General features: G+C 47.6%; 2 protein-coding genes across 5 annotated transcripts in view; both read left to right on the forward strand.

Moving 5' to 3' along the window:
- Ankrd39 (ankyrin repeat domain 39) overlaps positions 1–7,258 on the forward strand; it is a 22,571-nt gene extending 15,313 nt beyond the window's left edge. For both annotated transcript variants that reach the window (XM_029565980.1, XM_008837992.3), the window contains one exon: positions 6,858–7,258. In XM_029565980.1, the coding sequence (XP_029421840.1) occupies positions 6,858–7,001 (144 nt within the window). In that variant the 3' untranslated portion in view covers positions 7,002–7,258. The remainder of the gene's footprint in view (positions 1–6,857) is intronic.
- Positions 7,045–14,463, forward strand: Ankrd23 (ankyrin repeat domain 23). 3 transcript variants are annotated; one of them, XM_029565885.1, is made up of 9 exons: positions 7,045–7,161; positions 10,327–10,473; positions 10,692–10,820; positions 11,826–11,951; positions 12,112–12,210; positions 12,315–12,413; positions 12,569–12,667; positions 12,797–12,895; positions 12,985–14,463. In XM_029565885.1, the coding sequence occupies exons 4-9, from the start codon at positions 11,844–11,846 to the stop codon at positions 13,078–13,080; spliced, it is 600 nt and encodes a 199-aa protein (XP_029421745.1). In that variant the 5' UTR covers positions 7,045–7,161; positions 10,327–10,473; positions 10,692–10,820; positions 11,826–11,843; the 3' UTR covers positions 13,081–14,463.

Here is a 14,463-nt window from a genome sequence, read left to right on the forward strand (position 1 = left end):
TGTGAGACTCAAGCCTTCAGGTTTAGGTCTGCTTCTTTTTGTAAATTTTATGTGCCTTTGTGGTTTACTTTTGGGGCATGAAAAGCTGGTTCGTCTAAGCTTCTGGTTCTCTCTTCTGATTTTATATTGGAGTGGCCAGATTGCTTTTGTCTTAAGGAGTTCCCACAGAGGCCCAAGTCAGATGAGGATCAGATGCTCTCAGGCTTTCTCCTAAGGTCTGGATCCCTCCAGGAAAGATTTTCACCTCAGGAATTTGGGGGTTGGACTGGCCTGGGAGCCTGGCCCAGGAAAGATGCTGGTCTTGGGCAGCTGGTAGCCATGCCACCCAGAGATACAAAGGGAGATGGAGGCAGGAAGAGGGCCCAAGGGCTCCTGTTGACTGCACTGAGAAACTGGGTTGGTCTGGATGCAAAGGATCAGGAAGCTGAAAGGTCAGCCCTGGCGACCAGGAAAGAGGCTGGCAGGCCGTGCAGCCCAGGGAAACAGATGGAGGTGAGGGCGGTACCAGGCCCAGAGGGCTCCTGGGAACCTTGAGAAGGAACTGGGTTGGTCTGGATGCAAAGGATCAGGAAGCAGTGGTGGTTCCCGCTGGTGTCTGGGCCGCCAAGAAAAGGAATGGGACATCACCCAGGCTAGGAAGAGAGATGAGCAGGGGAGATGGGAGGGTGAATGAGGCTGGGGGAGTCAAGGCCCTGAGGGTGCCATTGACTTACCCAGGAGAGAGGCTGGCAAGTCTGCAGGCCCAGGGAAGCAGAGGGAGGTGAGGGCAGGACCAGGCCTAGAGGGCTCCTGGGGACCTCGAGAAGGAACTGGGTCCGTCTGGATGCAAGGGATCAGGAAGCAGTGGTGGCCCCAGGCCGGCCGAGAGGTCAGCCCCAGCATCCAGGAAAGAGGCTGGCAGTATGTGCAGCCCAGGGAAGCAGAGGGAGGTGACATTTTTTTTGTTGTTTTGTTTTGTTTTTTATTTTTAAAATTTTATGTATGTGTGTATTGCCTGTGTGGAGGTAAGTGCACCTGTTTCATGCAGTGCCTGAGGAGGTGAGAAGAGGTTGTCAGATCCCTTAGGACTGGAGTTACGGACAGTTGTTAGCTGCCATGTGGGTTCTGGGATTTGAACCTGGGTCTTCTGCAAGAACAACCAGTGTTCTTAACTGCTGAGCCATCTCTCCAGCCCCTTAAAATTTTTAAGAAAAAATTTTAAAAATCACATTTTCCAAGTGGGTCAATGTGAAACATGCATTGAGTGTCCAGTCATATCCAATTCCCACTACACTAATGGTCAGAGGAATAAAAAAAAAAAAGCCCAGCTCTCACCATCTCTGCCTGAAAAGATGATGGTCCAGACTCATTGGACTGTTACTTCAGTATGCAGAAATTTGAATTCTCACATTCTCCATGAAAAAAGGACAAAAACAATATGGCCTTTTCTTTTCAAATTACTCTTTCTTGTTCTCAATTCTAAATATTATAGTGTATCTACAATGTGTTTGTTTATATATGTACATGTAAATATTGTAGGCTAGGATCTGGAATAGGAAAGAAAATTTTTTACTTTCTGAGATTGGGTAACCTCACTTAATATTTTATATTGTAGGGCTACATTTTGCTGTGAATTTTGTGATTTTATTTTTTCAAGTTGAATAATTCTTGATTTTATATACATACCAGATTTTTCATATCCATTCACCTGTGGATTGGTTCCATTTCTTTGCTAGAGTGAGTAGGGCAGCAGTAAACATGGGGGTGAAAATATCTCTATAATAAGATATGGAGTTCTCTGGATACATGCCCAGGAGTGATAGCTGGGTCATATGGTAGCTCTGTTTTTAATTTTTTGAGGATCCTCCAACTGATTTCCATAATGGCTATACAAGTTTGCACTCTGACCAGCAGTGAATAAGGATTCCTCTCTTCACATTCTCTCCAACATTTGTCTTCTGATTTCTTGATGATAGCTGTTCTGACTAGGGTAAGATGGTATCTCAAAGTAGTTTTAATTTACATTTCCCTAATGACTAAGGATGTTGTACACTTTTTAAAAATAGTTGTTGGTACTTGGCGTGGTGGCACACGCCTTTAATCCCATCACTGAGGAGGCAGAGTCAGACAGATCTCTGTCAGCTCAAGGCCAGCCTGGTCTACATAGTGAGTTCCAGGCCAGTTGGGGCTACAGGGAGACCCTGTCTTAAAAATTCCAAAAAGAAAAAAAAAAAACCCCAAATAAATTTGTTGGTCATCTGTATCTCATTTTCTGAAAACTGTTTGTTCAGTTTGTTGGCCCACTTGTTGACTGGTCATTTTAGTCCATTGCTATTTAATTTTTTGCAGTTCTTTGTATATTTGGGACAGCCTCATTACTCTTGTTCTTGGCCCCTACTGGCCCTGATAATTGTTTTTCCTCTTCTTGAACTTGCTATCACCAAACATCACACATTATTCCTCCTAAATGCATGCCTCTCCCCTTATTTTTTTTTAATTAAAAAATTATTTTTTATGTTTATGAGTATATTGCCTGCATGTGTGTAAGTGCACCTGTGTCATGCAGTGCTTGAAGAGGTCAGAAGAAGGCATCAGATCCCCTGGAACTGGAGTTACTGACAGTTGTTAGCTGCCATGTGGATGCTGGGAATTGAATCTGGGTCCTCTGCAAGAGTTGTCAATGCTTTTAGCTACTGAGCCATCTCTCCAGCCCTTCCCCTCATATTTTTTTTCCCTCTCCTTTTTTTGTGCCCCCTGGGTTTCACTATGTATCCCTGGCTGACCTGGAACTCACTATACAGACCAGGCTATTCTCAAACTTGTGGCAATCCTCTTGCCTCTGCCTCCCAAGTACTAGGATTTCTAGTGTGCACCACCATGCCCAGCCTTTTTCTCTTCCATTTTTTTTTTCATCTGGCTGGTTTCTCCTCTTCCTTCTAGACAATAGTTTATACTTGCCTGGTCCCTAGCTGTGACAAGTTGTATGAAGTTGTATGCAGCCTGCACTGAAGAGTCTGTTTGAGGTCTGTCTCACCAGAGGCAGCAGCTGGGACTTTATTTAGTGTTATAGCCTTAGTGAGTAGCACAGGTGCTCAGTGAATTTGTGCTGAGTGAACAGCTGTATGTTGGCTTTTGTTAAATCCTTGCTGGCTGTAGAAGCAGATTTTTTAAAAAGATATATTTAATCATTTTTGTGTATGTGGGTGCATGCACCTGTGTACATGTGTGAAGGTTGGAAGTGCGCACCAAGTGTCCTCCTCTGTTACACTCTGCCTTTTCCTTTGAGGCAGGGTCTCTCCCTGAGCCCAGGACTTGCATTTTCTTGGCTAGGCTGGAAGCCAGCAAACCCCAGTAAGCCTCCTGTCTCCACTCCCCTTGGAATTGGGGTTACAGGTATATGTAGGAATGCCTGTCTTGTTACATGGGTGCTGGGATCCAAACTCTGGTCCTCATAGTTGTGGAGCAAGCATTCTTAATCACTGAACTATTTCTCTAGCCCTCATTTGTTTAATACATTTTTCTGTGTAGTCTGGGCAGGCCTTGAACTCAAGTCTTCCTGTCTGGGACTACAGGCCTATACCATCTTGTCTAGTACTTGAGTCTGAATGGTCTAAACTGGTGTGCCTCAGATATTTTACTGCCATCCTTTACAGGATAGACATTTACAGAAGGACACTGCAGGGCTGGAGAGATTGCTCAGCAGTTAAGAGCACTGGTTGCTCTTACAGAGGACCTAGGTTCAGTTCCTACCACCCACATGGCAGCTGGCCACTGTCTATAACTCCAGTTCCAGGGTTTCCAATGCCCTCTTCTAACCTCCATGGGCACTGCATGATACGAATGAACTTGCATATATGCAGGTAATACACCCATACATACAAGATAAAATAAAAACAGTAAATTTTTTTTGTAAAAATAGGACACTCCCAAAGGTATGCCGGCTGGTGTTAAATGCAGCACCGTCCTTTTTTCTCTATGTTGGGGATGTATATGAATTGTTTTCTCTCCTCTCTGTCTCTCTGTCTCTGTCTCTGTCTCTCTCTCTTTCTGTTTAGACTGTTTGAAAACATCAGTAGTTTAGATTTGGTTATAAAAAACATATTTGAAATGCAGGCTGTAACTGTCTGCAACATGCCATTATCTAAACTGAACAAAATTGAGAGCCTTGGGCCTCTGTTCCTCCAGAGGATCTGCAAAACAAAGATTTGGATTCAAATTTGGAGTGCTATGTTTTATTAATTTCAAGACCTCTCTCACTGGCTGTGGTGGTTCATCTCTGTATTCCCAGAACTTGTGATGTGGAAACAGAGGATCAGGAGTTCAAAGCCAGCCTGGGGTTATATGAGACTTCCTTCCTTCCTTCCTTCCTTCCTTCCTTCCTTCCTTCCTTCCTTCCTTCCTTCCTTCCTTCCTTCCTTTCCCTCCCTTCCCTCCCTTCCCTTCCTTCCCTTCCTTCCTCTCTCTCTCTCTCTCTCTCTCTCTCTCTCTCTCTCTCTCTCCCCCCTCTTTCTTTCTCTTTTTTCTTTTTCATTACTGGACATACAAATAGCTGGGTGTGATCAGGAGTTCAAGGCCTGGCGTTATATGATAGTCAGTCTCTCTCTCTCTCTCTCTCTCTCTCTCTCTCTCTCTCTCTCTCTCTCTCTCTCTCTCTCTCTCTCTCTCTCTCTCTCTCTCTCTCTCTCTCACACACACACACACACACACAAATACACAAATACACAAATAGCTGGGTGTGATGGTTCATGCCTTCATGCCTATAATCTCAGCACATGAGAGGCTAAGGCAGAATTGCCCATGAGTTCAAAACCAGCCTGGGATAGAGTGAGACTGTCTTTAAAAAACAAAAAACAAACAAACAAAAAACCTGCCAGGCATTATGGAACATGTCTTTATAATCCAAGCACTTGGGAGGCAGAAGCAGATGGATCTCTGAGATTGAAGCCAGCCTGGTGTACAGAGCAAGTTCCAGGCTAGCTGGCTATAGGGAGACCTGCAGTTTATCCATCTATCTGCCTGGAGGAGGAGTTGGGAATATTACTGATGTGACAGTTACTGAAAGTTTAACCTTTGAAGCACACAGATCTGGCTTAGACTCCTCAGACTGCTCTGTGACCTTGGGTCAATCAAGTTGAGAAGCCCAAGTTTCTTCCTCTAAAAAACAGGAATAATGATGCTCTGCCTCTTAGTGCTACTATGCAAGTTAAATAACATAAGCTGTGTAAAATCACTGAATTCTGTTATGTTGATGTAGGAGGCAGGTTAGAAGTTTACCAACTTCTAGAATGGGATCATCTATTTCAGAGAAGAGGGACAAAATTTGGCCTACGCCTCAGATTTTCACTGCTTCCTTAAACTTACCAAAGGACAGGGACCGTGTCTGATACAGCCTGTGCCCATGGTCCCCAGTACCCGCTAGATGATCTGTAAACACTGGTGAAAATGTTTAGAAATCCAGGGCTCTGTGCTTTTTTTTTTTTTTTTTTCCCCTTTAGAGCCATCCCTTAATTTTAATTAATAATGGGATGTCTTGCCTTCTCTGTTTGTTTTTCTTTAATTAAATATTTTATTTATTATTTTTATTTTATGTGTAAGAGTATGTTGCCTGCATGTATGTAGGTGCCACAGAGGTCAGAAGAGGGCATTGGAGTCCCCTGGAACTAGAGTTAAGGACAGTTCATAGCTGCTATGTGGGTGCTGGGGCTTGAACCCAGGTCCTCTGCAAGAGCAGTCAGTGCTCTTAACTACTGAGCCATCTCTCCAGCCTCCTGTGTGTTTAGTTTTTGAGACAGGGTCTCCCTGTAGCCACAGCTGGCCTGGAACGCACAATGTAGACCAGGTTGGCCTCAACCTTTCAAGATCCTCCTGCCTCTGCTCCTGAGTGCTAGGATTAAAAGCATGAACCACCATACCAGTTTTCTGTGCTTTTTAATTTTTTTAAAGACAGGCACATACTTTATAACCTTGGCTAGCCTGGAACTCAAAAGATCTGTGTGCCTCTGCCTCTGTGGTAGGATTAAAGGTGTATGACAACACACCAAGTGTGTGAATATTTTTTAAAAGATTTGTGTGCCTGCCTGTGTGAATTTATGTGTACTATGTGCATGCAAGTGCCCTTGGAGGCCAAAGGGAATTGGATCCCCTGAACTGGAGTTCTAGGCAGTTGTGAGCTGCTTGATGTGGGTGCTATGAACTCAGTCTGGGTCATCTGCTAGAGCAGTAAGTACATGCTCTTAAAGCTAAGCCATCTCTCTAGCCCCATGTGTGCTTGCTTTTACTATGTAGATCTGGCCAAAGACAGTGGTCACTGGGTAAAGGACACAAACAAGAAAAACTCAGGCTAAGCTGAGCATGGTGGCATACCTCCCACATCTTGGGAGGCAGAGGCAGGAGGATTGTGAGTCTGAGGCTAGCCTGAACTACATAGTGAGAACCAGTCTGAAAAAAAGCAAAACAAACAAACAAAAAAGAATGAAACAAACAAAAATAAAAAATATCCAGACTGAGGCTGAGGGTGGCTGCTCATACCTATAATTCCAGCACGTGGAAGGCAGAGGCAAGAAGATTACCAAAAATTCAAGGCCATCCTGCTCTACATAGAAAGTTCTAGGATAAGCCAGTGTTATATAGTGAGACCATGTTTCAAAAAATAAAACAGAACAAAAAAGAACTCAGGCTAGCTGCCCAAATGACATCAGGGTCCTTCACAAATCTGTTTATAAGGCACTGGGATTTAGTAGGAATTAGAAATCTGCTCAAACACCCAGAGTCTGTTTCTAGGAGACATATTTTTGGAGCAGGCAGGTCCTAGAAGTGAAGCAAGAAAGTGCAGGGCCCAGTGTGGGTATGCCTTTTGATTCAGGCCTTTCTCTCCCCAGGCTGCAGAGAAGGGTCACAAGGACATCTGCTCCCTCCTGTTGCAACATAGCCCAGCCCTGAAGGCCATCCGGGATCGCAAAGCACGGCTAGCATGTGACCTGCTGCCCTGCAACAGTGACCTACGGGACCTGCTGGCCAGCTGAGGCACTACCTCCTCTCTCTGACTGCCTTTGAAGGACACATAGACTAGCTCTCCACACCCCTGCCTTGCTCAGCATTCATGCTGCAGGGCCTGAACCAGGGCCAGAACTCTCAAGAAGAGCCCTGTTCTGACCAGGGGATAGCAGCCAGCAGGGAGGTTTGGTGAGGCTAAAGGCATCAGAGCCTGGACAGACAATGATATTCTAAGTTCATGCAGAAAAATCAATCCATTTAGAAGAAAATAAAGTTTATATCCTGACTTCATCCCACAAAGATAAATTTCAAGATATACAGGCCTAAATATAAAAATGCAAAACTATGCAAGCATCAGAATGTGTACTATTTATCAAATGCTGCTAAGTGAGCTTGGTACAGTGTTCTTTTACTTGTCTGTCTCTCAGCTCTCTTGTCCGTGAGTTGAAAATGATTAGAATAGGCCTGCCTCAGGGTTGCTCTGGGGACTGATTGAGTCTGTAGGGCATTCTGTTGAGTGCATGGCACATTACAAGTAGTATGCAAGAGTACCCAGTGCCCAGCCTGGCCTGGTGGTAGTGCAGGCCTGTGATAACAGCTCCTTAGGAGGCTGAGACCTGCGTGAGCTACAGAGTAAGTTCAAGGCCAGCCTGGGCAACTTAGTAAGACTCTGTCTCAGTAGGGGATATAGCTTAGTGGTAGAATGCTTGTTTGGCATGCACAAAGCCCTAGGTTCACTTATCAGTACTCTGGGGGGAAAATTGTGCCCAGTTCCTAAAGCTTGACCAACACTGACTTCCATAATTTCATCAATTCTAGCAATCTGATATGTACAAAAATATAATTGTGCTGGGCATGTTGGCACATGCCTTTAATCCTAGCACTCAGGAAGCAAAGGCAGGTGGATCTGAGTTTGAGGCCAGCCTGGTCTTTATAAAGAATTCCAGGCTAGTCGGAGCCACATGGTGAGACACTGAGACCCTGTCTCAAAAATAAAATAAAAGCTGTGTTTCCCTAATTTCTCTCAAAGCTCAACTCAGGAGCACATCCTTGAGGCCAGCTCTATGGGCAGGACCTCTGGTGCTCCGCTGGGGCCTCTAGTCCTCCTTTACTCATAATCCCCCTCCCTCTCATTTGGTCATCTCTGCTTGTATTGCTGTTAGGCTGGAGTCTTGTTTACTGGATATCTAATTTCCTTTCAAAGGTCAAGTTGGAGTTTGGGGCACCACAGGGTGAAAAGCATTTGTGGCTTCTGAAGAATTAGGAATTTGATTTTGTTGGCTGGAGATGTTGCTTTGTCATGGTTATTGCTATATACCGTCTCAGTCCCCCTTCCCTCCTGAAGGGCATCTCTTGGAGACCTGGAAGGCTTCTCCAGAAGCATGAGGACTGACGACAGGCCAGGGCTGGCTTCTGATAGTGGGCAAAGTGATATGTTAGCCATCCACTTACTGAGACAAATCAGGGAAGGACAGCCTTGAAACTGGTGTGTTGGGAAATTGTATGATGTCTGGTTTCATTAAGTAGGTCCATGAGGACTCCCAAGGCATTAGCACAGCCACTTCTCCTGTCCCTTCTGAGGTCCTCTGTAGGATTCCTGCTTTAGACTAGGCTGGGTCTTTGCAGTGTCTCAGGCAGCCAGACCTATATTCTAGAGGCTGGGCTCTAAGCTCAGAAGAGTAGGAAAGGTTTTCCTTGGGTCTGGGCTGATAGCCTGGCACCCCTGCACATGTGGTAGTTAAGTGCCCCCCCCCAAGACATCAGCCATGGCAGGTGCAGGGTAGTGGGTGTCTGAGGAGGTAGCCGACTCAGCTCCAAACAGTTCCTTTCCTGCCCTCAGTGGGCCACATTCCCAGACTGGTATTTTGGTTAGTGTGACAGGGCCCCAGAGTCATCTGGCTCTGGCACAAGCCACTGTCCTTCCTCACCCCCAGGAGATAGCTCTCTATAAAAGTGCTGAGCTGCTCTGCTTGTCTCACTGTGTGTGTAGAAATCGGGGGGGGGACCATGGACTTCATCAGCATTCAGCAGTTGGTGAGGATGTGGGGCAGAGGGTGGGGGTATGAGGTGATAGGTGAGGATTCAACACAAGGCTTAAGTACTTAGACCATCTGGGCAGAGTGATGGTCTGGCTGAGCACAGACAACTGCTGGGGTCTGAGGGTCAGGCTATAGAGGCAAGGCAGCATGTCATTCTTTCCTGCCTAGTTCTCATGTGAGAGGGAGGCAATAAGAGGGGAGAATGAGAGAGTAATTGGGTGGTAGAAAAATCTTTGAAGTTTTTTTTGCTTTTTTCTTTGTGAGTGTGGTGCTGGGGATCCATCTCAGTGCTTCACACCTGCTAGGCAAGCATTCTATCACAGTGCTACACCCTCAAGTTTATAGTTTTGGCCTTTTGGGGGATGTTAAAGAATGGGAAATGATAAGTTACTCTGGAAGCCACGGGAGTAGCTGGGGTGTTCCTTTAGTCCAAGCACTGTGAATCTGCTCTAGAAATGTCTGGCCACTTTGGGGATGGTACTCTTGTGTTCCTTGAGCAGTGAAACAGTGATACCAGTAAGGCTTTGGGATGTCAGTTTGGCTGATGTGCGCATGGAGAGTATGAGGCCCAGGAGGTACCAGAGGGTCAGTGGTACCAACGAAACCCATTCTGGTATGGCCCCTGTTGGGAGGTGGCTGGCAAAGCCTGGCCCAGGGAGCATTAGGTCACTGGAGCTGCTGACTTAGAAGGGAAGGTGGGGCCACCTGGCCAGAAGCATCAGACTCTTGTTTCTCCCCCATAATCTGCACCTTCTTTCTGGGTGTTCTTCAGCTCCGAGGATGTGTAGGTGGTGGCTAGAGGAATTTGTGTCAGCCATGGCAGGCTGTAGGTGCTGGTTTGAGCCCATTTTTACGGACACAGAATCGTGGCTTCATTAAGAGCCAAGAGCTGAAACCGGAATATAGAAATTGATCCAGGGCACCTCCTCTACTCCAAACTTGGGTCAGGTGGTAGTGTTGTGATCTCATAGGAATCTAAAACAACAGCCCAGGAGGGAAGCTAAGGTGTCATCTGTCCCAAGGCTCTGGGCAGGAGCCCACTGGCAAAAATAGATGCCTCATTCCCTCAACCCTGTGATCTGATAGTTGTCAGGCAGTTGTTCCCTTAGGTCTTGGCTACTGTCAATGTTTGTGAGAGCCACAGGTGTCCAGGGGCTTGCCAACACTGCAGCCCACAAGGAAGCTTTCAGTGGGAGGGTCAGGCTGACTCCCAGGTCTATAACTGATCTTTGATGTCAGATCTTAGCCATCCCACTGATTTTCCAAGAGTTCCTCCAATTTTCCTGATTCTTTATCCACTCTACCTATCCTACAGGTAAGCGGAGAAAGAGTTGATAGGAAAGTGTTGGGGTTTGGACATGGAATTCCTGATCCTGGAGGTTGGCCTAGTGATTGGAGGCTGGGACCCCAAGAGGCTGTGGCCCGGGAGAAATTGAAGTTGGAAGAGGAGAAGAAGAAGAAAGTGAGTGCTGCTGGGGTGAGACTAGGACAGTCAGTCCAGCATGGGCAGCTCTGAGCAGTGAGGGCCTAGAGCCCATGGCCAGAGTCAGGCAGCCAAAGTTGGCTGGGCATCTCAAGACAGGTAGGTCAGGATTAGTCTAGCCAGGAGCCTGCCTTGAGGCCCCTGCCCAGTGGATAATGGCTGGCCTGGACGTGTTTTCTGACCTCTTTCTGCCCTAGCTGGAAAGATTTAATAGCTCCAGACTGAATCTGGACAATCTGACGGATTTGGAAAACTTAATTCAAAGACGAAGAGAAAAACGACTGAGATGCAAAGGCCCCCCCAGGGAACCTGAGCCTGTTGTTGAGGTGAGTGGTGAGTGGATGCAGGGGCTACAACGACACAGCCAGCATATAGGAAGTTGGATGGAATGCATGCCAGGGCCTTCTGTTCTTTTGACAGGGCAATGAATTAGTTGTTTGTCTTGATACTGTGACAAAATACCTGACAAAAGCAATTTAAGGATGAGTTTCTTCTGGCTCAGAGTTCCAGGGTGTATCATGGTGGGGAAGTCCTGGCAGCAGGAGTGTGAGGCAAATGTCACACTGCATTCACAGTCAGGGAACAAAAGCTATGGATGCTTATGCTCACTTTCTTGGGCTGGCTTGCTTTCTTCAGTCCAGGACCCCAGTCCATGGAATAGTTCTGCCCATATTTAGGGTGGGTCTTCACATCAGTTAACCTAATCAAGACAGTCCTTCACAAACATGCCCAAGAAAGTACTGTCCGCTGGGGGCTTAAGCAACACAAATGGGCTGTCTCACAATACTGGAGCTGGACATAGGTATCTGTTGTCAGCAGGGCTGACTCCTTCAGAGCATCCACTCACACATCCTTCCTGCTTCTCCAGGCAGCTGGCACAGTAGTGTTGTCCCCTGGTTGTAGATGCATCAGTCATCTCTGCCTTTTGATCAAGTATTTTGTGTGCCCACTTGTATCCAAATGTCCACTGGTATAAAGACAGCCGATTAAGGCTGCCCTTAACACAAGTCATATTGGAAAAGGGTCCAGCCTACTCTAACATGATCTCAAAGACTGTATTTCCAAAAACATCTCATTCTGATGTACTGGGGATTAGTATTCAACATATGAACTTGGTTCAGGGGGACAGTGCAACATATACATACAACATATACATATATATCTCATTTGAAATCTCTTGATAGGGAAATTGAAAAACAAAAGTACAGTCACGTAGGCCAAGTGTGCAGGGCCTGATGCTTAGGAATCACAGAGCCAGACTGGTGAAGCAACAATTACCAGTGTCTTCAGGCTTGGGGTTAAAATAACGTGATCCTGTCCTGCTCACCCAGCTGCAGCCCCAGTTCCGGATGGACCCTGTGGACCTGGAGCTGTTCCTGAAGGCAGCTGCTGAGAACCAGGAAGCCCTGATTGACAAGTACCTGACAGATGGAGGGGACCCCAATGCCCATGACAAGGTAGCATGGGTGGGTGGATGGATGGGTTTATGACAATTGTACCCCATCTTGTGTACTCTGGTCCTTGCCTGGGAGGCTTCAGCAGCTCTGGGAAAAGGGGGAAGAGGCCTCTAGGGGGCAGCTGTGCTCCCTTGGCCTAATTTCTCACACGTGCTCCTAGCTCCACCGCACAGCCTTGCACTGGGCCTGTCTGAAAGGTCATGAACAGCTGGTGAACAAGCTGCTCGTGGCAGGGGCTGCTGTGGAAGCACAGGACTTGGTGAGAAGCAAGAACAGCCCTCCCTCCTGGTGAATGTGGTGGCTAGTCCAGTTGGCTGCCTCACAACTCTGTGGGTAAGAGCACTTTGGTACTTTGTGTTGTAGCTGGACAGGACACCTCTGTTCTGGGCCTGCCGTGGAGGGCACTTAGACATCCTCAAACAGTTACTTAACCAGGGAGCTCAGGTCAATGCACGGGACAAGGTAAGGGGTTGAGGTACCTGCCTTGGGTATCCTGATAGAAGCAGATAAGCAGCACATGGGAGCAGATGCTGGCTGTACAGTAGAAAAGGAACAGCATTTTGGGGTTGGGAGGTATGGCCAGCCCAGAACCAGCACTGCACCCCACCTCCTCTTAGATCTGGAGCACCCCTCTCCACGTGGCAGTGCGCACAGGCCATTCTGACTGCCTGGAGCACCTTATCGAGTGTGGAGCCCACATAGATGCACAGGATAAGGTGGGTGCTTGTGACTGAGCAAGTAGCCCAAGCCAGAGCCTCTGGTTGGGTGCCACTGGGTTAGCAATAGGCCCTTCCTGCAGGCCTGTAGGTGAGGACAGAAGTGTTAACTGCCTGCTTTTTCCATAGGAGGGGGACACAGCTCTTCATGAGGCTGTGCGCCATGGCCACTACAAAGCCATGAAGCTGCTGCTGCTATATGGAGCCAAGCTGGGCATGAAAAATATGGTGAGTGCTAGCCAGGCAAGGCCTGGCACCTGTGCTGAGGGGATCAGAGGCAGTACCTGAGGAGACTGACCCAGCATTCTTGTTTCCAGGCCTCCCTGACTCCAGTGCAGCTGGCACGAGACTGGCAGCGGGGCATCCGGGAAGCACTACAGGCCCACGTAGGGCATCCCCGCACCCGATGCTGATGACTAAGACCTGTGGGTCACTCACAACCACCATTCCACTGGCCCCCACCTTCCACCCCATCCTCCCCATCCTCCCCACCTTCCCTGTAGCTGTGCCCCCTATGGTTCTCTACTTTTGGTTACAATTCCTCTCCAGGTTTGCTTCCTCAGGCCTGAGGCAGCAGGTAGAGCAGGTCTCAAAGTTTCGACGAGGTGGGGTTGTGTTCTCTGCTAGGGCTGGAGCAGAGGACCACAGGGCAGCAAGAAGCAAAGTGGGTCCAGATAAGGGCTGAGACTAGAGCAGGAAGTGAACAGGCCAGCACTACCCAGGGCTGAATCTAGACATCTGCCTACTGATCCTCAGGAGACTGGCCCTAGCCTGTTCTATGGGTGGAGATCCATATGGCCAGCAGCTATATCCAGGGCATAAAAGGAAAACAAAGCAGGCCATACAGGTGCCAGGTATTTATGCAGCTCACCGCTGCCCTTTGGCAGCATTTTCCCAGAGTTCCATTCCTATCAGCAGCAACCCTGATAGTGTCTGGAGTCGTTCTAGCCATTTCTGGTCTACAGGACTCTGGAGGTGGGTTCTGGCAAGCTGAGGGGTATGTCAACAGGTTTGAGGGTCCCACAGTAGTCAGCACCTACCAGGTTGCCTCAGACAGATGAGCTAGAACTAGTGTGTGCTTTGGGAAAACTGCCAAAAGGCCTCAGTCAGGCCCTGCCAGCCTTATGCTGTTGGCTAGTCACGTGGCGGTACAGTGCCTGGGTGCTAGGGATTGTTTGTGGCCCACTCAACTACTGGGGTGGTGGCCCACAACCCTAGTTTGCCTGAGGCTCTAATAATCCTCGGCTTTGGAGACGGCACTTTGGCCTGAAGTCTGTATCCCCTGCACACTGAGAAGCTCGGAACTTGGCCATGGTCCCTGGTCTAAGTGGTGGTGTGAGGAGGATTTCACACAAGCTCCAACATGGTGTCTTCCTTCTGTTGGTTTTTGTTTCTAGCTTCACTGATAGACCTCTATTACTGGCAGAGCTGGCTCCAGAGCTGGGCCCTCAACTGAGACCACAGGCTGAGGGAACAGTGAAAAGACAAAGATTTTTACCTCCCTCACATGGTCCCGGGCTGACATCCGTATTGCAGCAGTTATTTTCACTCACATTTTAGTGGCCTTCTCAGACCATTGTTGACCAGTGCTCCATCCCAGGGGCACATACCTTTCCATAGGCAGGTCCTGCTGTGTAACAGCCAATGTGTGCCCAGATACTAGTGCTGTGGGCAAAACAGGCATTCAAGACTACACAAGACAACTCCTCATATAGAAAATGAGGACACTAAGTGACAGACAAAAACACCTTTTTATACAGATCAGTGTTTTCTCATTAAATTGATTATCCATCACA

This window comes from Nannospalax galili, unplaced genomic scaffold (assembly GCF_000622305.1).
Source record: "Nannospalax galili isolate Female #2095 unplaced genomic scaffold, S.galili_v1.0 scaffold1311, whole genome shotgun sequence".
NCBI classification, from domain to species: domain Eukaryota; kingdom Metazoa; phylum Chordata; class Mammalia; order Rodentia; family Spalacidae; genus Nannospalax; species Nannospalax galili.